Source organism: Lithobates pipiens, unplaced genomic scaffold (genome assembly GCF_037356315.1).
Source record: "Lithobates pipiens isolate NorthernLeopardFrog02 unplaced genomic scaffold, aLitPip1_a1.2 Scaffold_23, whole genome shotgun sequence".
In the NCBI taxonomy this organism is placed as follows: domain Eukaryota; kingdom Metazoa; phylum Chordata; class Amphibia; order Anura; family Ranidae; genus Lithobates; species Lithobates pipiens.
Window position 1 is genome coordinate 198,175,155 of NW_027507785.1, and position 24,177 is coordinate 198,199,331.

A 24,177-nucleotide genomic window follows, 5' to 3' on the forward strand; every position below is an offset into this window, starting at 1 on the left:
AGTGTCATCTACCAGTGCCCATCAGTGCCACTTATCAGAGCCACCTATCAATGCCCATCAGTCCCATCTATCAGTGGTACCTAACAGTGCCCCTTAGTGCCACCCATCTGTGCCCATCTTTGCTGCCTTATCTATGCCCATCAATACTGCCTTATCTGTGCCTATCGGTGCCACCTTATCTGTGCCCATTAGTGCCGCCTTAACTGTGCCTATCAGTGCCCAGTGCAGCCTATCAGTGCCCACCAGTTCCACCTCATCAGCCCATTATAATGAAGGAGAAAAATGACCTGTTTGCAAAATTTTATAACACAATATGAAACATGATTTTTTATTTTGCTTTTTTTTTTGTTTGTTTAGCAAAAAATAAAACTCCCAGCTGTAATTAAATACCACTAAAAGAAAGCTCTATTTGTGGGGAAAAAAATGATAAAAATTTCATTTGGGTACAGTGTTGTATGACCGCGCAATTGTTATTCAAAATGCATCAGCGCTGAAAGCTGAAAATTGGTCTGGGCAGGAGGGGGGTTTGAGTGCCCAGTAAGCAAGTGGTTAATTGCTCATCAAGGAACATAAGTGTCAGACAACCGAGATATCCAAAAGCAGTCCAACTTTGAAGTAACAGTAACTAAACACTAACAGGTCCACATAAAATAAGATAGCTGGGCACTGTTTGCAGATGGAAGAGCTGTCCGAGAGCCCTTATGCCCAAAGCTGGCATCAGAAGAGGTAAAATTTAAAACATGGCAACAGAATCTGGGAAATAGCGGCTTGATGCTGAAAGATGCTCATAGATTTAGAGTGAACGTTAACAGATGAGGGTGAAACCTGATTTTTAAAAGTTGAATTATGGCCAAAATAAAAAATTAGCTATGTGACGCAGTCCATCAATAGCACTATCATAGCAATCTTTGTTTATCTTAGTACCGCCATAATGATTACTTGCTGATCATGAAATGAAAGCAGTACTAAAGACACAATCTCTCTTCTCCAGTGGTCCAACGTCCATGATGTGTCCCTCGCCGACATCTTCTTAATGGCTTCTGGAAGCTGTTCTTTGGACATCTTGCCTGGCCAGCACAAGATGTGCACAAATCAGTCATCCCGGCACAATGGGACCATGCACAGCTCAGTTTACATGCCACAGAGGACTGTAAGCAGGCAGGTTTATTTTTGTAGGTATATTTTATTGCAGAGGAGAAACTGCAATAACTAGCCTGCCCACTCGCAGGTTTTTTAATGCTGCCTTTAGCTCTACTTTAAGTCTTATTTGCCAACTTCCTTTAACGGATCAAGTAGTACAGCAAAAGCAACAGAGGGCTGAGGCAAACCATTTAACATCGACAGCTTTTATTTAACGTGAAGCTAAACCTACATTTTAAAAACTGCAACAAGGCAGCTTTTCATTGCAGAAGAGATGTACTTGGTCTTCTGCATTTTGTCAAGTGCTACGCAAACTGCTGCGGATACATAAATTCAGTATTATAAAAATAAACAAAAAACTTTCCTATATGTTTGCAGTCTGCGATTGAACTTGCACTGAGCTGCACATGTACTGCTCAGTGTACACTCTTGGCACTATGTCTGTGTCCAAGAATGAATAACTCCCATGAGCCAAAAACTAAAGGCAGCCATCACAGCTAAAGTTTTTGGGTTTAGATACACTGTAAGACCATATGCTTGAACAATAATCTCTCTGAGCCACAATGAAATAGTGGAATGAGGGGCCTGCAGGATCTTCAGGGATGGCAGGCAACTTTTTATTGGTAGAAGTGGCTGCAAAATAAACCTGCACAGCATCAACTGAATCCATACAGTGCTACAGTGAAGAGAAATCTTTCTGAAGTACTGGAGCTCGATAGAGAAGAAATTAACTAAAATGAAAGGATGAAACTACTTTGAGGAAGAACAACAAATTGAAGACAAAACCTGGATATAATGAGCACCACATAACCAACAAAAGGAGGCACTTTAAAAAAAAGGTGTTCAAACACAAACCCAGAAATTGTGGTTATGTAGTTATCTTAAGGAGCAGGAGGTCCAGGGTCTAGCAACTACCATATCTTCTTTGTGCAAGTCCTGAAAGGGTTCCTTATAAGGCAAAGCTGCCAGCTCAGATACACCTCACAGAGGTAGTGTGACAAAGGAGGACAACTTTTGAGTAAGGTTGGAAAGGCAATATTGCCAATAGGTCCAAAAAGCATTCTTTGCAACAGATTCCATGTCTAGTCATAAGTGGTTGCAAAGTAAGAGCCCTATACAAAAGTCTTAACTAAAGCATTGGAGGCTAGCCATCTTTAGAATAACATGACAAGGGCCAAGATTTGCCCCTTAATTGTATGCAGGGCCAAATGTTGATTCAAGTCCGATTCCAGAAAAAAAGTTATGATTGTCCCATGAAATATTTCCAAAAGGCACTATAGAATGTATCCCTTACATGTGTGATGGAAGATCCGGCGGAAGGTAGACCTTGCTTTCAACAGTGGTAGATTTACAGAATTAGAGAGGCCCAGGTCTCTCAAAACCTTTGTTTCAACAGCCATGTCATTAAAGCTAGAGATAATAAACCAGTCATTGAAATAAGAGAACCAGTCAATCTGGAAAAGCCCATGAGGTGTCTGCCAATAGTTTAGTCAGGGGGAGAAAAAACAAAAAAAACACCAACATGCACCAATGGAAGGAGTGCCAGACCAAAAGGATAATAGTTCAAATTCATTCACTGGTTTGCGCTAAAAAACAGCCAATGCATTTTGAACATCAGAAAAATTGCACAGAATTTGCAACAACCCCAATTAATAACTAGCCTTGAGATACGATGGACATGGGAAGGCCCTAGTACTTTTTGTGATGTGCAAAGCCCTTCCACGTGCATGTGTCTTATTTCAAAGGCTAGTTATAAAATTGGGATGGTTGTCATTTTTGTAGAACTTGTTCATTCGATCTGACGTGAGCACACATTGGACGCATTTAGCTGCTATTGTGCTGTTGCTGGGCTTCCAATGTGTCCCTGTGCCCTTAAGGAGTGAGATCCCTCCAGCCAAACCTAATTTAACCACTGTTATGTACAGTATGCGCCAACTTAGAGACACTCAAAAATAGCTTAGGACCACACTATACAGAGGAGCCTTGAAAAGGCAGTGTAGCTTCACATATTTGCAAGCATGTCCAACTAAGGCTGTTTTTTAATATGAATTGTTAGGGTAAATATTTTTTTTTTTTTGCAGGCTAGCTGGTAAGTGTGCGGGGAATTTTTCTGTGGTCAGAAAAAAAAAAAAAAACTCCCCTTTCATCAGGCTTCAGTTAAAGCAGGTTCCACCCTAAAGTGGAACTTGCGCTGATCGGAACCCTCCCCCCCTCCGGTGTCACAATTGGCACCTTACAGGGGGGAGGGGGGTGGAGATACCTGTCAAAGACGGGTATTTACACCCACTTCCGAGCATAGACACCCGTGGGAGTCCATGTCATTTCCTGTCCTGCAGCGCTGTCTGCTGGGACACACACGGGTCCCAGTGACAGCGCGGACAATTCCTATTGCGCTGCGCGACTGGCGCATGCGCAGTAGGGAACCGGGAAGTGAAGCCGATTCGCTTCACTTGCCGATTCCCTCACCTAGAATGGTGACGGCAGCAGCCGAGAGCCGAGCGATCGATCGGCCTCGGCATCGCTGGAACCCGGGACAGGTGAGTGTCCATTTATTAAAAGTCAGCAGCTGTAGTATTTATAGGTGCTGGCTTTTAATATTTTTTTTTTTTTTTTTAGGTGGAATCCCTCTTTAAAATAAAAACCTTGTATGAACTCAAAAACAGGACTTCCCTATGTGAATCTATGTAGGAAAATGAATTGCTGGATCACAAGAGTTACTGTCCAGCAGACAGTAGGAGAGAGCGCAACGCTATCTAAGTGCAGCATTATTAAGTGGGATTAATAATGTGGTTCATCCGCTCCTGGGAAAGATGATGATCTCACTGGTGAAGAGGCAGCTGATGGGTCCAGAAACGTCGGTGGTTTCCAGCACTTCCAGACACTCAGGACGGCTCACAGATAGTGTATGTCACTTCCGGTTGGAGAGCACGCATGCTCCATCAGATTTAGCCTGATGGAGCAGGCACGATGCGAACGTGCGCTCCTCCCTGCTCTAACCAGAAGTGACGTACACCACTGTCTGAGCCATCCCTGGACCCATCAGCTGCCTCTTCACCAGTGATTATGAATTATGTAACCATATGGTAATCTGATGTACCGTATTTATCGGCGTATAACACGCACCTTTTTCCCCTTAAAATCAGGGGGAAATCGTGGGTGCGTGTTATATGCCGATACCCCGCTGATTTTAACCACTTGACCACTGGGCACTTAAACACCCTTAATAACCAGACCAATTTTCAGCGTTTGGCGCTCTCACATTTTGAATGACAATTACTCAGTCATGCAACACTGTACCCATATGAAATTTTTGTCTTTTTTTACACAAATTGAGGTTTCTTTAGGTGGTATTTGGGGTTTTATTTTTTGTGCTATAAAAAAAAAAAAAAAAAAAACGAAAATTCTGTAAAAAATTTTTTTCTTAGTTTCGGTTATAAAATTTATCAGATTAGTAATTTTTCTTCATAAGTTTTGACCAAAATTTATACTACATATCTTTGGTAAAAAGTACAAATTGGTGCATATTATTTGGTCTTTGTGAAAGTGGTGCCAATATCTGAAAATTGATCACACCTGAAGTACTGACGGCCTATTTCAATTCTTGAGACCCTAACATGCCATAAAAAGTACAAATACCACCCAAATGACCCCTTTTTGGAAAGAAGACATTCCAAGGTATTTAGTAAGAGGCATGATGAGTTTTTTTGAAGTTGTCATTTTTTCCCACAATTCTTTGCAAAATCAAGATTTTTTTTTTTTTTCACAAAATTGTCATATTATCAGTTTATTTCTCACACACAGCATATGCATACCACAAATTACACCCCAAAACACATTCTGCTATTACTCCAGAGTCTGGCGATACCACAGTTGTGTAGTGGTTAGCACTCTCACCTAGCAGTAAAAAGGGTAGCTGGTTCAACTCCCAACCACGACACTACCTGCCTGGAGTTTGCATGTTCTCCCTGTGCCTGCGTGGGTTTTCTCCGGGCACTCCGGTTTCCTCCCACACTCCAAAAACATGCAGGTAGGTTAATTGGCATATGTCCAAAAATTGGCCCTAGTATATGAATGGGGACCTTAGATTGTAGGATCCTTGAGGGTAGGGACCAATGTGAGTGTGCAATGTACACGTGTGAGACTTTTACACAGCGTGGCCACATACAGAGGCCCAACATGCAGGGAGCGCCATCAGGCGTTCTGGAGCACCCAGGCCAATTCTGACATTTCTCTCCTACATGTAAAAATCATCATTTATTTGCTAGAAAATTACATAGAACCCCAAAACAGTATACATGTTTTTTTAGCAAAGACCCTAGAGAATACAATGGTGGTCGTTGCAACTTTTTATCTCGCACGGTATTTGTGCAGCAATATTTCGAACTTTTTTTTGGGGAAAACATGTTTTTGGTTTTTTTTTTTTAACCCTTTCATGACTAAGCCTATTTTTGGAATTTGGTGTTTACAAGTTAAAATCCATATTTTTTGCTAGAAAATTACTTGGAACCCCCAAACATATATATTTTTTTTAGCAGAGGCTCTAGAGAAAAAAACGGCGATTGTTGCAATATTTTATGTCACACGGTATTTGCGCAGTGGTGTTTTAAACGCAACTTTTTGGGAAAAGGGACACTTTCATGAATAAAAAAAAACAAAACAGTAAAATTAGCCCAATTTTTTTGCGTAATGTGAAAGATAATGTTACGCCGAGTAAATAGATACCAAACATGTCACACTTTATAATTGCGCGCACTTGTAGATTGACGACAAAGTACGGTACCTAAAAATCTCAATAGGCGACGCTTTAAAAAATTTTTTACGGTTACCAGGTTAGCGTTACAGAGGAGGTCTACTGCTAGAATTATTGCTCTCGCTCTGACGATCGCGGCGATACCTTACATGTGTGATTTGAACACCGTTTACATACGCGGGCGCGACTTCCGTATGCGTTTTCTTTGCTTCGCGAGCTCGCGGGGACGGCGGGCGCTTTGAAATTTTTTTTTTTTATTTATTTATTTAATTTATTTTAAAACGACTAAATTGTTTTAAAAAAAAAAATTAAAAGTGATCACTTTTATTGCTGTCACAAGGAATGTAAACATCCCTTGTGACAGTAATAGGTGGTGACAGGTACTCTTTATGGAGGGATCGGGGGTCTAAAAGACCCCCCACCCCTCCTTTACACTTCAATGTATTCAGATCGCCGAAAACGGCGATTCTGAATACCGGATATTTTTTTAAAACCGGCGCCATTGGCAGCAGAGTAAACAGGAAGTGACGTCATGACGTCGCTTCCGTGTTTACGATGAGGAGACTGGAACGAAGCCGATTACGGCTTCGTTCCAGTTCCTCCGCAGCAGCCGGAGGCGTCGGACCACTGATCGGTGCTCCCGATCGAGCGGGAGCACCGGTAACAGCGGCGAGAGGCGGCGGGAGGGGGGGGGACGTCCCCTCCCGCTCCTCCGGCATAACAGCCGAGCGGCTTTTAGCCGCATCGGTTGTTATGGCTGGAAAGCCAATCGCCCGCTGAACAAAACGGCACCGGGATGATGCCTGCAGGTGCGGGCATCATCCCGGTATACCCCCCGGAAGCCGAGTACGCAGATCTGCGTACGCTCGGCGGGAAGGGGTTAAGCACAAAACACAGTAAAGTTAGCCCAATTTTTGCATAATGTGAAAGATAAAGTTATGCTGAGTAAATAGATACCCAACATGTCACTCTTCAAAATTGCACCTGCTCGTGGAATGGCGCCAAACGTCGCTACTTAAAAATCCCCATAGGCGACGCTTTAATTTTTTTTACTGGTTACATGTTTGGAGTTACAGAGGAGGTCTAGGGCTAGAATTATTGCGCTCGCTCTAACGGTCGCAGTGATACCTCACATGTGTGGTTTGAACACCATTTTCATATGTGGGTGAGACTTATGTATGCGTTTGCTTCTGCATGCGAGCACATGGGGACAGGGGCGCTTAAAATTTTTCTATTTTTTCATTGTTCATTTTACTTTATTTTAGCTTGACCTTTTTTCACCCAAAAAATAAATTTTTTGATCACTTTTATTCCTATTACAAGGAATGTAAACATCCCTTGCAATAGGAATAGGCATTTACAGTGAGATATGGGGTCAATAAGACCCCGCATCTCACCTCTAGACTGGGGAGCCTGACATACATAAAAAAAAAAAAAAAAAAAAAAAAAAAAAAAAGGATTCTGGCTTTTATCGTATTGGCGAGTCGGTAGAAGCACCAGAGGGTGGCAGGAGGGACATCTATGGCTGGGTATTGCAGGGTATCGCCGAGTATGGCTGGGTATTGCAGAGTATTGGCAGGGTATTGAGGGGTTAAATTCGGTGAGCAGCGATGTGGGCACTGCAGATGCAGCCCACAGCACTGCTGACACCGATCTCTTCACCCTTCGCTGTACCGATCGGTACAGAGAGGGGAGGGAAGAACCGGCGTCATAACATGGCGCCAGTTTGTTTACAAGTGATCACTCCGTCATTTGACAGAGCGATCATGTGGTAAACGACCGCAATGAGCGCCCATTTACCGTGATGCGCCAGGTCCCAGATGCTCTCGAGTGTGCGCCCCAGGGGGCGCGCGAGAGCGGAATTCTGTGAGGACATCATATGATGGCATCCCAGAGTTAAGAAACTGCCCTGTAGCTGTCATTCGGCTATGGGGCGGTTGTTAAGTGGTTAAGGAAAGGAGCGAGCGGAGCCGAGATACATAAAGCCGAAGAAGTACACTCGGCTTTACTTGGCTCCTCTTGTAGTCCCGCCCACCTCCACTGATTGCGAGAGGAGCGAGCGCCGCTGACATACAGAAAGCAGAATGTACTTCGGCTAGTTTGGCTCCTCTCGCAGTCCCGCCCCTGACTGTGAGCAGAGCCGAGACTAGCCAAAGTACACTCGGCTTTCTGTATGTCAGCGGCGCTCACTCCTCTCACAATCAGTGGAGGTGGGCGGGACTGCAAGAGAAGCGAGTAAAGCCGAGATTTATGTATCCTGGCTCCGCTCACTCCTCTCCATCAGCACCAAATTTAAAACAGGGAAATGATACAAAGAGACTGGCAAGGCTGCAGATGGACACTGGGAAAGGCTACAATGATGGACAAGGCTGCAGACGGAAACTGGGCTAGGCTACAATGATACACAAGGCTGCAGATGGACACTGATGAGGCTGCATTGATGGGCATTTTAATGCAAGTTATTTCCTTAAAATTCCCTCGCCGATAAATACGGTATATACCTGTATCTATCCTTATATATGTCTGATCTATGTACAATAATTGATGTACAAAATTATTCCATACAGAGTTATTTATATTTGGAGGTAACGGGCGAAGGGGGCTGCTGGTCAGGCAAAGAGACTTCACAAGAGCCCCCTGGGGACAGTTACCTCCAAATACAAACATAAATGCCCCTGTATGGAATAATTTTGTACATCAATCATTATTGTTCATGATAAAGTGTACATAGAAGGGTAGATATACAGGTTTATACATCAGATTACCATATGGTCACTAATTCATAATCACTGGTAAAGAGGCAGCTGATGGGTCCAGGGATGTCGGTGGTTCCCAGCGCTTCTCAGGACGGCTCAGACAGTGGTGTATGTCACTTCTGGTTGGCGAGCGGGGAGGAGCACAAGTTCGAAACATGCATGCTCCTTCATGAGGCTAAATCTGGTGAAGAAGCACACATGCTCTATCCAACTGGAAGTGACGTATGCTGCTATCTGTGAGCCGTCCTGAGTGTCTGGAACCGCTGGCAACTACCAGTGTCCTTGGACCCATCAGCTGCCTCTTCACCAGCAATTATGAATTATGTAACCATATGGTAATCTGATGTATATACCTGAATCTATGTTTATATGTCTGATGTATGAAAACACTTCATCATGAACAATAATTGATGTACAAAATTACTCCATACAGAGTCGTCATTTATGTTTGGATTTCGAGGTAACGGGGGGGGGGGGGGAGCGGGGGGCTGTTCAGTCACTGCCCGACCAAGGTGGTGGGGTCCGAGGTGGCAGGAGCCTGGAATTCTCACTGTTGCAGGTACTAGATCAGTGATGGCAAACCTTGGCACCCCAGATGTTTTGGAACTACATTTCTCAACTATACTGCAGAATGCATGAGCATCATGGGAAACAGTTCCAAAACATCTGGGGTGCCTAGGTTCACCATCACTGCACTAGATTATGCAATTTGTTGTATTAGCAATAATCTGTAATTGGTCCAGACATATAGGGTGGGTGAGTGTCCTGATGTGCAGATGAATAGGGAGAGATAGCTGAATGTCTGACGCTTGCTCCTCTGTCCACTTTAGGATGTTCTGAATGCCTGTTTTTTAGAATTGCGATCTCTCCGCCGGCTCTAATGTGCACGCATGAGCTTCCGGTTTTGTTTTCAGCAGGAGGGAGGTGCCAGTACCCTCTCACTGCATCACCTGTACCCTGCATCAATTAGGATACCGCTTTGGCGCCAGAAAGAGACAATCAGTCTGGATCTTAGAGGCTGAGTGAACGGTGCCATGTTTTGCTGACGGATACTATAGGCAAGTCAAATTGGGGCTCTGTCAATAGATGGTTACGTTCACCATCTGAGCTATTTAACTCATTGGATATGTAATTATGCACTCTCTAGATCTGTAGCTGAGTAATGTGGATGCAAGATGAGGTAGGAGATATTGGCTAGATAGTAGCATTAGCAGGATATAGAGGTTCACTGGCCACCAGTTGGATGGTAAGTGGTTATTCTCTCTTGTATACCCCATTTCTAGTTAATCTTCCAAATTCATTAGTACTTTTGGGTACATTAATTAAAGCTCTTATTAGGCAATTCTTTGTAGAAAATACATGCTACTTTGTCCTTCCAAGTATGTGAGCAACTTCATGATCAACAGCACTAATAAGTAACATTTATACAGTACAGAAATAAATATATACCGTATATACTCGAGTATAAGCCGAGATTTTCAGCCTCTTTTTTGAGGCTGAAAGTGCCCCCCTCGGCTTATACTCGAGTCATCGCTGTCTGCCTGCTCGATCAGCGTGTCGAGCAGACAGACAGCGGCCATTCTATAATTCAAAAGCCGCGCCTCCGGCTCCGCCTTCGCCTGTGATAGGCGGAACACTGAATTTCCCAGCAGCCTGTGTTCCGCCTATCACCGACATCGTCTCATCCTCGTACTACGGACGAGGATGAGACGATGTCCGTGATAGGCGGAACACAGGCTGCTGGGAAATTGTGTTCCGCCTATCACAGACAGGGAGGCGCGGCATTTGAACAGGGGAATGGGCGCCGACGAAGAGCGGTGATCCTGGGACGGGACCGGACGGAGGCTCGGCTCGGGACCGGACGGAGGCTCGGCTCGGGACCGGACGGAGGCTGGGGACGGGACCGGACGGAGGCTCGGGACGGGACGGGACCGGACGGAGGCTCGGGACGGGACGGGACGGGACGGAGGCTCGGGACGGGACGGGACCGGACGGAGGCTCGGGACCGGACGGAGGCTCAGGACACAGGTAGGCTGGACACACAAGGCCACACACACACACACACACAGAGATGGATGGATGGATGGACACACACACAGGGATGGATGGATGGACGGACACACACACACACACACACAGGGATGGATGGATGGACGGACACACACACACACACACACACACACAGGGATGGATGGATGGATGGATGGACACACACACAGGGATGGATGGATGGATGGATGGACACACACACACACAGGGATGGATGGATGGATGGACACACACACAGGGATGGACAGGCATATCTCACCCTCGGCTTATACACGAGTCAATAGGTTTCCCAGTTTTTTGGGGGTAAATTGGGGGCCTCGGCTTATACTCGGGTCGGCCTATACTCGAGTATATACGGTACTCCAATAGCCGTTTTTGTCTTCCGGGTAGGGTAAAGATACTAACCCTATCCTGAGTATGTGGAATAATAATTATATATTGTATCCATTTAGGGAATGGTTGCTGTAACAATAGCAGGTTCTTCTGTGATCTGGTGTCTGGTTGAGGCCTACATCCTCCCTCCCTTCTTTTCCAACTAGGATCTCATGTTTGTAAGTAGTTTATGACTATGGCTAGCTTATTGACCCATCCATTTAATTCTATGCTTATTGGCACTTTCAAAATTAATCACATGATTAGTTGCTGGTTTTAATCACAATGATTGATAATTCTCTGTTTTAAAGATACTGGTTGTTGCATCGTTTCTCCTATGACACCTGGTACGTCATCTTGAGGGGCCGTCCCTAGATGTGGAGTCCCCATATGTGCTATCCTCACTTCATTCATTTTTTAAACAAATCTTGTTGCGCTCCTATGTAATGTAAACAATACTTATGTATTTCTTCTTATTTTGAACAGAATCTGTTTTAAGTCAATATTATAAGGTCCTGAAGAAGCAAAGCTGTGAAAACGTGTCAACCTCGCCGGTTGTATTAACTGAGATCTTATTGATACCTGATCTATTTTCATATATGGATTTTAGATTTGTAAAAATTATTTTTAAAACCTATTGTAATAAAGACATTAAATACTATTCTGTTTAAATGTCCCTCACTGGTCCATCATATCAGTTTTATTTCTTAAAAAAAATCTCATACATCTTGTGAGTTACGAATTGTCTTTTATAGAATAAAATGTATTAATAATGCTGCACTTAGATGGCGCTGTTTTCCTTCTCTCTTTGCTTTCCACAGTTACTTCTAGCCTGTCACGAGCTGGCAGCCATCCACAGTCAGCTTAGCTTATCTAAGAACACTTCAACTGTCCGTGTGCCACAAATGTACACCTTCTACATGAACTTGATGTGAAAGAGTTCCAATTAAACAATCTTTTTATTCAGCTGATCGAGCGCACATGATCAAATGTACTTTCACTGGCCAGAACAGGCAGTTACCGGTTACAAACAAGACAGGGTCTGTAGGTTTGTTCTGAAGTTTAAACAGGTACATTTTTTAAGTGTAGCTCCAGTCAAAAAAAACGATTAAAGTTTTTTTGATAGCATCGGGAAGGGTTAACACTCCTGTAATATTTGTTTTGCCGTCTGTGCCCCTGTTGCCAAGATTTCGCCTCGCTTTCTGTCCCAATGAAAATTAGATTTTGAAAATTTTGGGTTGTTGTGGAAACGAGCCTTGGTGATAAAGATTCAGCGGAGACACCTTTTTCCCATAACTCAAAGAAGTTAATTTTCCTCTCACTTCAAGTTGTCTCCCTCCATTTGTAAGTAGGAGTCATTTGTAAGTCGGATGTTTGTAAAGAGAAGGGGTTTTAGAGGAGAAAGTGTAGATAAGGTTGTACTCATTCCAGAGAGCTACCAGAGCATCCACTTCTACCAGAGGAAAAAAATGGTCTAGTTTGTTTTTGAGTCTGGAGGCAAGGAGGTCTTAACATGGCATTTCCCACCTGGGACTTTGGTCCTTACATCCAAATGTTTCAGGACCTTTCTCCAAAGTCCAGGTGCTGCTGGCTGGGGTGGGCTGCCTGCCAATTGTCTAGTATTTTTTTGGTTTCTCTTGCAACATCAAGACTTCTGGTTTATCCCTAATGTTTGCTGTACATCACTGCTGTGGCATTGTCTAACTGAATCCAGATCTGGCGACTTTCTAGTCAGAAGGTCCAGACTTGTCCCACAGCAACATGGACAGCGGTGCCTGTCTTTCTGCCAATATCTCCTAAACCGTGTAGGTTTAGGAGATATTTCTTGGACCTACAGGTAGGCCTTAATCTAGGCTTACCTGTAGGTCAAGGTTGGTTGAGCCGCAGAGCAAAGGAGGACTATTTCATTTGCTGCAGTTAATCTTTAAACTTTTCTCAGTAGAGAGATTGCATTCCTCCTCCTAAGACACACACAAAAAAAAAAAAAAAAGTTATGGTTGAGAGGGGGGTTATGCCAGACCAACTACTTTATCTTGGCAGTGTCCAAACTCCTCCTGTAGGCAGTGCTATAATCCAACTGTCTCTGAATATTGTGTCCCTTAAAGAACAAGATAGATATTACTGTAATAAGAAGGTTTCCTTAACCTTTAAACCAAAGTACATTTAAACAAACCAACTAGCTAACCATCTCCAACATAACGCATTTCATTTGGGTTTTGTTAACCCTGGGTCACCATCCAATGTCTTAATGGTATATCTTTCTCAACAAGAATTGGTCATTCCATAAAAAAAAAAAAAAAAAAAAAAAATTTTGAGAGCTACTCTACAAACACAAAATATTAATAAAATATTATGGTTACATAGGACCTCACCTACCATGTCTGTGTTGTACTGCATAATCTTTCCGGGTACCATTTTGGCTAATTGGAATTTGTCTGAATTGTTGGTCAGCAGGTTTGTATTTCACTTTTGAAAAAAATGAAACCACCACAAGCTCCTAGAATTGTTTGTGTTAACTCCAAAAAAACAAAATAAACCCAGTATGAGAAAAACAGGGACAATTATCGTTGATGCGCTCTGAATATAGGATTTTTGGTTTACCTGTAAAAATCCTTTTCTTGTATAATCACAGGGCACAGAGTATCATCATCTCCATTATTACGGGGGTTATATTGCCACCTACAGGTGATTGGACGTTGCAAAAAAGACAGAAAATCACCACCTAGGCATAAGTTCCTACCATTAGACAAGGCTTCTGTTTTTGCACCAGGCCATAAACCACAAAGGCAGAAGGGATCCCTGTGCCTGTGATGAACTTTAACAGAGAAATCTTGATTTACCTGCATTTGTAATGTGGTTAGGTGACATCTCTATAAAATGACCACACCCCTCGAATAGCACTCACGGTGCTGTAGACCTTGTAAGTACACAATTCAGAATATAAAACTTCATCATTTATTGATATACATAGTTAAAATCATTCGAATGAAAAATGTTCCTTATACCTTGAATTTGATTTACTTGTAAATTCTATATCTTAGAGTACAGGACACAGGCAGCTTATTCATACATTCATCGGGTAGGGTTATGCACACAAGGGGGATTTTCTCTTTTTTGCTAGTGCCTCTCCTAAATGTGGCAGCATAATCCTATTGTAATGGAGATGAAGATACTCGGTGCCCTGTGATGTACAATAAAGAAAATACTATGTTCTTGGCTGGCTTCCCCCCCTTTATTTCACCTGATGATCTTGCCAGTAACACTTTCTGTCTTAGGGTGTCTGAATTCCGGATGAAGTAGTGAAGCAGACACCTCTGGACAACAGTACTGTCAATCTAGGCAGAGGGTAGTATTAGACTAGCAGATTTAGATGCACTTGAGCAAAAATTTGAAGCTGAATTCCAGCTAACAATATTTAGGCAGTTACAACACCTTTTTTCTTTTGGGATAAATGTTTAATAAATAAAAGCTGACAATTGTAAGCACCCCTGTCAGCTGTAAATGTGTAGCATTTAGCGAGTTAAGACAAACCAAACAGCTTGGTCTGTTCTGGTAAATTGAAAACCAGACATAACTGTAGCCCCGGGTGAAATAAAGGATAAAAAGCTTAAAAAAAAAATAAAAAAAAATAACAGCTACCAAAATCTAAATCATTAAACTGCAGTTTAATATGTTTTTTTATTTTGGGTTTAATACTTATTGACGTTTTCTCTGATAGTCAAGAGGTCTTACATGATAAAATAGGATTTTTTGTACTCACCGTAAAATCCTTCTCTCTATAATTCACCGACCGACATAGCTCCTCTCTAACAAAATGGGTTGTTCGCCCCATCACCAGGAGATACTAGGCAAAGTTGTAATACAACACTTCAGAACTCTTAGTTCTGCCCGGGGGGGGGGGGGGGGGGGGGGGGGGGCAGTCCCTCAGGCTACAATTCCCCCACACTCTGCACCAGCAGCCTTAGTACGTCAACAAGCAGTATAACGTAAAGAGAAAAAAGGAGGAGCGGGTGCTGTGTCGGTCGGTAAATTACAGAGAAAAGGATTTTACGGTGAGTACAAAAAAAAAAAAAAAACGTCCCCAAGCAGTGCCAAATGAGGGGTGGGAAAAAAAAAAAAAAAAAAAAAAACTTCATCCACAATGCCAAGTGGGAACTAGTGAAACTATACTCAAACAAAAAAAAACAGCAGTGCGTGAAAAAATCACCACGCACAACAGGGTACCCTTAACAGGAGTGATCCCCAGGACCACAGCGAATGCAGAAGTAATGCAAACAGTGCATTAACGTAACAGTACTGCGTTTTTATCAAAACAGGAAAAAAATATGGATTGCATAGTCAATTGCAACTACACGACCGCCTGCAAAACTTTGCGGGCAAAACAGGCATCAGCCGATGCACTGACGTCTACCTTGTAGAACTTGGTAAACGTATGGTCAGACGACCAGGTTGCCGCTTTACACACCTGAGCGACAGACGCTTGGTGTTGGAAAGCCCAAGACGTTCCTATTGCCCTTGTGGCACCTGCCCCTTCAAGGGGTAGGCTTGTACTACAATCTGTCTGATCCACCTGGAAATGGTAGCCGACGAGACCGCCATGCCTTTCTTTGGACCAGCCACCGAAAAACAGTGAGTCTGACTTCCGAAAGGGAGCCGTGGCAGACAAGTACACCTTCAGAGCCCTAACCACATCTAGAGTGTGAAGGGCCACCTCCTTAGGGTGCTTCGGCTTAGGACAGGGAGAAGGTAATACAATGTCCTCATTGATATGAAAAGCCAATACCACTTTCGGTAGAAAGGGCGGTTGCGGACGCAACACCACCTTATCCATGTGAATAACCAGATAGGGCGACTTGCAGGACAAGGCCGCCAGTTCCGAAACCCTCCTGGCCAATGTGATGGCCACTAGGAAGACCACTTTCCAGGAAAGAGTCAACAGGGGAATCTCGGTGATATTTTCAAACGGCGGTCTTTGAAGCGCCAAACACCAGGTACAAATCCCGGGGGGGGGGGGGGGGCAACGGTGGACGCACCGGAGGGACTACGTGTCGTACCCCCTGGACTAAAAAGGTACTCACTAAGGAGTGCGAAGCCAGGGGTCATTGAAAAAAAAAAAAAAAAAAAAAAAGACAACTAAGGCTGAAATTTTTACTTTGATGGTGCTTAATACCAATCTCTGGTCAACTGCTTGCTGGAGAAACAGCAGGATCCTCGATATGGCAAAGGAGCGTGGATGCCATCCTCCTTTCTCCTCACACATGAAGATGTAGGCCTTCCAGGTACGATGGTATATCTTCCAAGAAGATTTCCGTGCCCTCAACATACAGTGGGGATCAAAAGTTTGGGCACCCCAGGTAAAAATGTGTATTAATGTACATAACGAAGCCAAGGAAAGATGGCATCAAATTACAGATTAGACATTCTTATAATATGTCAAAAAAAGTTAGATTTTATTTCCATTATTTACACTTTCAAAATTACAGAAAACAAAAAATGGCGTCTGCAAAAGTTTGGGCACCCTGCAGAGTTAATATCTTGTACTGCCCCCTTTGGCAAGTATCACAGCTTGTAAACGCTTTTTGTAGCCAGCCAAGAGTCTTTCAATTCTTGTTTGAGGTATCTTTGCCCATTCTTCCTTACAAAAGTGTTCCAGTTCTTTGAGATTTCTGGGCTGTCTGTCACACACTGCTCTTTTAAAGGTCTATCCATAGATTTTCAATAATGTTGAGGTCAGGAGATTGTGAAGGCCATGGCAAAACCTTCAGTTTACACCTCTTGATGTAATCCCCCTTGGATTTTGAGGGGTGTTTAGAATCATTATCCATTCGTAGAAGCCATCCTCTCTTTAACGTCAGCTTTTTCACAGATGGCATCAAGTTACCATCCAAAATTTGCTGAAATTTTATTGAATCCATTTTTCCTTCTACTCGTGAAATGTTTCCTGTGCCACTGGCTGCAATACAACCCCAAAGCATAATTGATCCACCCCCATGCTTACCAGTTGGACAGAGGTTCTTTTCATTAAATTCTGTGCCCTTTCTTCTTCAAACGTACCTTTGCTCATTCCGGCCAAAAAGTTCTATTTTAACATTATCGGTCCACAGAACTTGTTTCCAAAATGCCTCAGGCTTGTCTATATGTTGATTTGCAAAGTTCAAATGCTGATTTTTGTGGTGAGGACGTAGAAGAGGTTTTCTTCTGATGACTCTTTCATAAGGACCATATTTGTACAAGTATCTCTTTATAGTTGAATAGTGTACCACAACTCCAGTGTCTGCCAGATCTTTCTGGAGGGATCGTGCAGTCAAACGTGGGTTTTGAATTGCTTTTCTCACAATCCTGCGAGCTGTTCTGTCTGATATTTTTCTTGGTCTTCCAGATCTTGCTTTAACTTCCACTGTTCTTGATGACTGCCATTTCTTAATTACATTCCGAACAGAGGATATTGACATCTGAAAACGTTTGCTATCTTCTTATAGCCTTCTCCAGCTTTGTGAGCGTCAACTATTTTCAGTTTCAGTTTTCTAGACAACTGCTTAGAAGAACCCATGGTGCCGATTGTTGGGGCAAGGTCAGATGAGTCTGGCCATTTAAAACCTTTGAGATTGTCATCAACTGGTCTTCCCAGATGATGATTGAGAACAATCCATGACACTGGCAAGTCTCAGCTTTGCAAGGGGGGCAGTGCATGCTATAAAATCTGCAGGGTGCCCAAACTTTTGCAGACGCCATTTTTTTGTGTTTTCTGTAATTTTGAAAGTGTAAATGATGGAAATAAAATCTAACTTTTTTTGACATACAAGAATGTCTAATCTGTAATTTGATGCCATTTGGAGATTTTTCCACATTTCCTTGGCTTCGTTATGCACATTAATACACATTTTTACCTGGGGTGCCCAAACTTTCGATCCCCACTGTAGTCAGAATCACCGAGTCCGACAGATCCCTGTTTCTCAACACCTGGCTCTCAATAGCCATGCCATTAAAGCCAGCGATGGTAAAGCAGGATGGAGAATTGGGATAGGAGGTCCTCTCCCAACGGCAGTCGCCAGGGAGAGTCTGCACCCAGACGCACCAGGTCCACGTACCAAGGATGCTGAAGCAACCAGTATTACCGGGATCCCCTCGGCTTCCACTCTGCGACCCAGACATGGCAACAGTTTCAGTGGAGGAAAGGAGTAGAATCAGCTGGTACTGATCCCATGGAGCCACCAGCGCGTCTGACGTGTCTGCCCACGGATCTCTTGTCCTGGACACAATTCTTGGCACCTACCGATTGAGACAGGAGGCCAGTAGATCCACATCTGGTGTGCCCCACTTCAGGCACAGCAGCCTGAATATCTCCAGATGTAATGTCCATTCTCCTGGGTCCAGCATCTGTCGACTCAGATAGTCCGCCTGCCAGTTCTCCACTCCCGGGATGTAAATGGCCGACAGGGCTGGTATATGTCGCTCGGCCCACCGAAGTATGTGAGCGACCGCCAATGCAGCGGGTGAGCTTCTGGTTCCCCCTTAGTGATTTACGTACGCTACAGCCGTGGCGTTGTCTGACTGTATCCTGATCGGACGCCCTTGAAGTCTCATCGACCATGTGTGGAGACACAGCCTGATCGCTCTCAGTTCAAGCAGATTGATCGGCAACTCGGATTCTTCTGTCGACCAGAGGCCCTGAGCTGACTGAACCCCTATGACCCAAGCCGGATAGACTGGCATCTGTTGTGATCACCTTCCATTTCAAAGGAACGATTTTCCGGACTGAATCACCGGGGACCTCAACCACCAGATCAGTGAGTGCCTGACTGCCTGGCTCACCTGTATCTGTGGTTGAGGTCCCCCGATCTAGAGACAACTGAGATTTGTCCCATTTTGACAAGATCTCCTTCTGCAGAACTCTGGTGTGGAACTGGGCATAAGGTACTGCCATATACACATATATACATATATACATATACACATATACATACTAAATATGTGTAAAGTTTATATTAATGCCCCCCTTAAGACCATGACTCCGGCAGACGCTGTATGTGATATGTATGGCATCATCCTGTTGCTATGGAGTTGCTTGACACCCCCTATGGGGAGGTTATGTGGGGCGGGTTCATATACACACAAGCAGGCAGTATGCGGCTTGATAACGATTGTTGCAGCCAGTCCGTGGGTTGAGCCTCGTTCTGAGAGCGAGGCTCGGTCCTGGGAAGTGTTTGCTGACTAAACTGCAGCTGTGACAGTCTGGCCCCGCTTTCAGAGTGAGGCTTGACTACGTTGTATGCCGGAGTTTTGACGGTCTGGCATCATAATCAGAGCGAGGTTTGGTTTTCAGAACGAGGCTCGACTACGCTGCATGCTGGTGTTTGGATGGCCAGGCCTCGTGATCAGAACGAGGCTTGGTTACGACACAGGACATATACTAATTAATGCCCAAGATGTGGAAAATCTCTCATATCCAAATATTCACAGTTTTGTTTATATTTTGGATATTTGGCGGACATCTGATGGGGATGATGCTATATGTAAGGATAATAAATATATATGGAGGAGTTTTTAATATATACACTTCTGGAACATGTGACCGGAAGTGCCAAGTGCTTCCGGGGTCATTGGTTATTTTGGGGTCATTTTGTACTTATAAGCGATGCTGTTTGGCGGGGTCCACACCCCCTTACAGATATCGCTATTTTCTGACTATTTTATTACGATTATGTTATTATTCTACACATCAGAAGTTGAATTTCACTTTTTTACGTCACCAAGTTCTGAATTGTGATTGATATTACACATTTCAAGGACTGTTAGACGTTCACTTGATGGACTATATATTTACTTTAACCTTTTGTGTGCATGAGGTTCATGCACTCTTCCACTTGGGAGTAAGATCTCTTGATATATAACAGAATTGACACATTTTCTTTTTTTGAAGTGTATGTAATTTTCTTTGCTTGAATTAGTGCCTTACTGGTTCATGTGGTTTGTTGCCACCTAAGCGCCACACTTTTTTGTTTTAATTTTTCCTCAAAAGGGGTAAAGCACCGCCATGTATTTGGGGACCAAAAAGGTCCGTTGCGGGCGACCCCATTCCTTGTAAATGAACTTGTCAAAATAAGTCAGATACGGGAATACTTTAGGTGAACGTGCTGGCTTGCGGGACCCAAAAGGGACCTTTACATCAGCAGAGGGATCCGCTGGCTCCTGAATTTTCAGGGCATCACGCACAGCTGTGATAAGTGCTCCAACAAGTGCTTTGTCGCGCATGGACCCGGACGGGGACTCATCCTCACTGTCCGAACGGTCCTGGTCAGCGTCATCTGACAAGACAGAGCAGGGGTCACCGGCCTCAGCAGGACCCAAGTCTGTGTCAGAGCTCTCCCCAGAGGACGGGGGGGGGGGGCAGAGGCCGCTTTTTAGCACCCTTCTTCCCACGCACCGCCTCCATCTTGGCAATGAACAAATTGAGGACGACCGTCAGGGTGTCCATGGGGACTGCGCCATCCGCAGGTGACCCGGTTGCAATTGCCTGGATTTTGGGGGAAGAAACACCAGTTTCTGGTAGCCATGCTGAACCTACCCTTTCTGCCACCTGAAGGGGACTTAGGACAGTGACAGTCTCACCTTCCTTGCTGCCGCTGACTGAGGCGTTATAACCCGCCGGACTCACAGCCCTGAGGAGTTCCGCGCTGTTTACAGCAGTGCCTGTAGACCCCTAGCACTCTCAGATGCAGAGGAACCAAAACTGTTGGTGGCAGTCCGTCAGAACAATCGGTGAACGATCGCTGGGTGATCTGACAAGCATGCTCAGACCAAATAGAAGGCTGTCCAGCGCTCAGTAATGACAAATAGGAAGCTGAGGGCACATGAAGCTGCTGCTAGAGCACAATAACGTGGTCCGACTTCAAGAAAATGGCCCCGTGTCCTGAATAGGGAATCACCATGAAAATGGCCGCTTGAAGGCCAGAAGCATGCTGTCCTTTGCCCACACTGCAAATGGCCGCCAACCAGCGCCATGAGAGACGGAAACAAACCTGTGACAGAGACAGCGCAGCACCGACACACAGGCAAACCTCACAGGCACCTGCCGGGAGTTTAAGCACTTAGGATCCAGACACCCCCAATCAGCCAGAACCCAGGTGAGAGCCCAGGGGCGCACACACACCGGTCAGTACCCATGCACAGCCCCCCGTGAGGGGGGGGGGGGAGGAGGGGAGATGGGACAGGGGAGAGAAGAGAAGGGGTGAGGGGAATGCCCAGCTGCTCAACCCTGCTGAGACAGGTAGAGCTGTACTTATCAGTCCTGAAGAGCTGGGAGACATTCCATTGTAGCCAACTCCTGATCAGTACAGGGAAGGTTACTGGCCCGGCATACTGTGACGCAGACATCAGTAGCCTGGTCATATGTATGCCCCAGAGCATAAAAGCTCATCGACCACCTCTGGAGCAGAGGTATGTCGTGGCCTGCCGAGCCGTAGCTGCAACCTGCACACGCTCGACGGCCGGACTGGGGAGACTACAAGGATAAGCGAACCAGCCTGTCACCCAGCCGGCTGTTGATAGAAGATCACAGGATCATTCATCTTGCACAAAAAGCCAAGCTTCTGCATCAAAAAAAAAAAAAAAAAAAAAACACAGATCTATGGGCCCGCAGGGTTCCTAGGTATATCTCCTTCACTAGGCAAAATAAAACTGAGTGTGGGGGATTGTAGCCTGAGGGACCGCTCCCCTGGGCAGAACTAAGAGTTCTGAAGTGTTGTATTACAACTTTGCCTAGTATCTCCTAGTGATACGGCTAACAACCCATTTTGTTACAGAGAGGAGCTGTGTCGGTCTTTTTAGTATGATGTGCATGAATTTTACATTTTTAATTACTTTTCAGAAGGATTTTCAGTATAACTGAAAAAAAAAAAACCCTGAATAGTATAATTCACATTTTAGATTCATTGGCAACCTGTACAGCCGTTATGCCCATTCAAGTATATCTCCTGGAGTCAATGTATAAGGGATATCAAGGGAGACAGAAATTGGGAATAGGATTTTCTTTTTCTGGCAAGATCATATGATGCCATTCTTTAAATTTTTTTGGAAGCTGGTTTGTTAAAGTCGCTGAATTTTTTTATTTTTTTTTCATACCTGCAAGGGAAAAAGGCATAATGAGCTAGTGCTCATTATGAAATACTTACCTTATAACAAGGCCCCGACATCTCGCCTGATGCACGCCGAGGGAGCTGACATGTTCCCTCGGCGTGTCTTCCGGGTATCGCGGCTCCGGCGCTGTGAGTGGCCGGAGCCGCGATATCACTGCGCGCGGGAGATTTCTTCCTGGCAGGGTTCGGCGTCTGCCACTTTCAGCCGAGAATCCCATGTGCGCATGCACCGCTGCAGTCAGCGGCGCATTGCAAGGGGAATATCTCCCAACCCGTACAGGTTTAGGAGAGTGTTTTTTTTTTTACCTACAGGTAAGCCTTATTATAGGCTTTCCTGTAGGTAAAAGTTGTAAAAAGGACTATACAACCGCTTTAAGCTCTCTATTGATCTATCCCTGTGATTAGTACCCTGAATTGTAGAAAATGCTGAAGAGGAATGTTTCAGATTGGCTTTTAAAACAATATCCTGTTGAACTAGGTATGTGGGATCATCGTCTCTTGGACGTGCATCAAGTACATCATCAGGAAAGCTAAGCTTAAACAAAAGTATGACATGTCATTGCATACTTATATCCTCATTAAAAAAAAAGTGATCAGATCAGTTATATAAAATAATTTTACGTAATTCTGAGGTATCCTCAGAATTGAACACAAAAACACATTTCATTTGATGCACCAACATTCTGGATTACCTTCCAAAAAGAACATTGCTGCACAATGAAAAAGTTTGAGGGCAACATATAATCCCACTGTGCATGTTGTAAAGAGAGAGCAAAGAGAACTTTAATGCAGTTTTATCTTAAGATGTAAACATCTTTCCTCTCTTATTTAAAGATGCCAAGTTCATAGGAGATGTGAAGAATAAGCGGTTCAAAGCCTTTATGTGGCACATTGGAAAAATGGGCTCAGCTAGACGAAGGGAAAAGCAAAATCATCAAAAGCATCAGATTTCACACAAAAAGCACATACTACAAACAATCTTAGGGGGTGCTTCAAAAAGTGTTTACCTTAAGGAGGTCAATCTCTTTGATACAGTCAGCTCTTGCCTTGGCATCCATCAAATCAAAAATCTGCACGGGATTAAATAAAGATGAACATGATTTTATTTACAAAGACACTGTTAATAAGGAAGCATAAATGTAGCAACTGTATTAACCTGTAAGGGAAATTATCATGTGACCAGTTTAGGAGTTCTGTAACTATATACGTCAAAGGAAATGGAATAGAAAACTCACATATCTGTATTTTGTGATGAAATGACGTGCTAAAACTTTAAACGTTAAAATAAATTTCAACCCATGAACATCTTATTTTGACCAGGGTATGTATGGAACTTTATTTTGCATAATCTTTCTCTGAAGAAATGTGGTAAAACTCAGATTCTGGCTTTCTACATTTTATATTTTAAAAATTTAAGTTGGCTACATAAAAAATGGCCACAGTAGGCTTTTTCAAGTAGATAAAAGCTTCTAGCAGGATGCATTATAAAAATTAGAGGGCACACAGTTGCTTGTCAATGCAGCTGCTAACATTGCGATCCTGCTGGAAGCTCCCCGTCTACAAACGGAGTTTGTTTAGATGCTGTAATTTAGGTGTTTGTTCTGAATAAACTAGCGATTAAAAAATAATTCACTGAATGAAGGCTCAAGGTGGTTGTAAAGGCTGAAGGTTTTTTACCTTAATGCATTGGAATTTTGGATCCGTTCAATGCATTAGGGTAAACGCCTTCTGTACTGCAGGATCCCCCCCCAGCCCACCTTACAGTATACTAACCTGAGCCCGATCTCGATTCAGCGATGTGCAGGAGAGCAGCAGCTCTCCCAGCTCTGTCCCTCACCACTCGGCAGAGTGATAGCAGTGGGAGCCACTGTCAATCCAACTCTTGAGTGGGGGATTGGGCTGAGACACAAGACGGTGGCTCAAAAACAAGCACAAACACGAGTGCACCCATAGAAAGCAGCTTTCAATTTACATC

General features: G+C 44.0%; 1 protein-coding gene across 2 annotated transcripts in view; it reads right to left on the reverse strand.

Moving 5' to 3' along the window:
- Nucleotides 1-24,177, reverse strand: part of NEK7 (NIMA related kinase 7) — a 227,893-nt gene that overhangs the window by 145,295 nt on the left and 58,421 nt on the right. For both annotated transcript variants that reach the window (XM_077452743.1, XM_077452742.1), the window contains one exon: nucleotides 23,210-23,272. In XM_077452743.1, coding sequence (XP_077308869.1) covers nucleotides 23,210-23,272 — 63 coding nt within the window. The remainder of the gene's footprint in view (nucleotides 1-23,209; nucleotides 23,273-24,177) is intronic.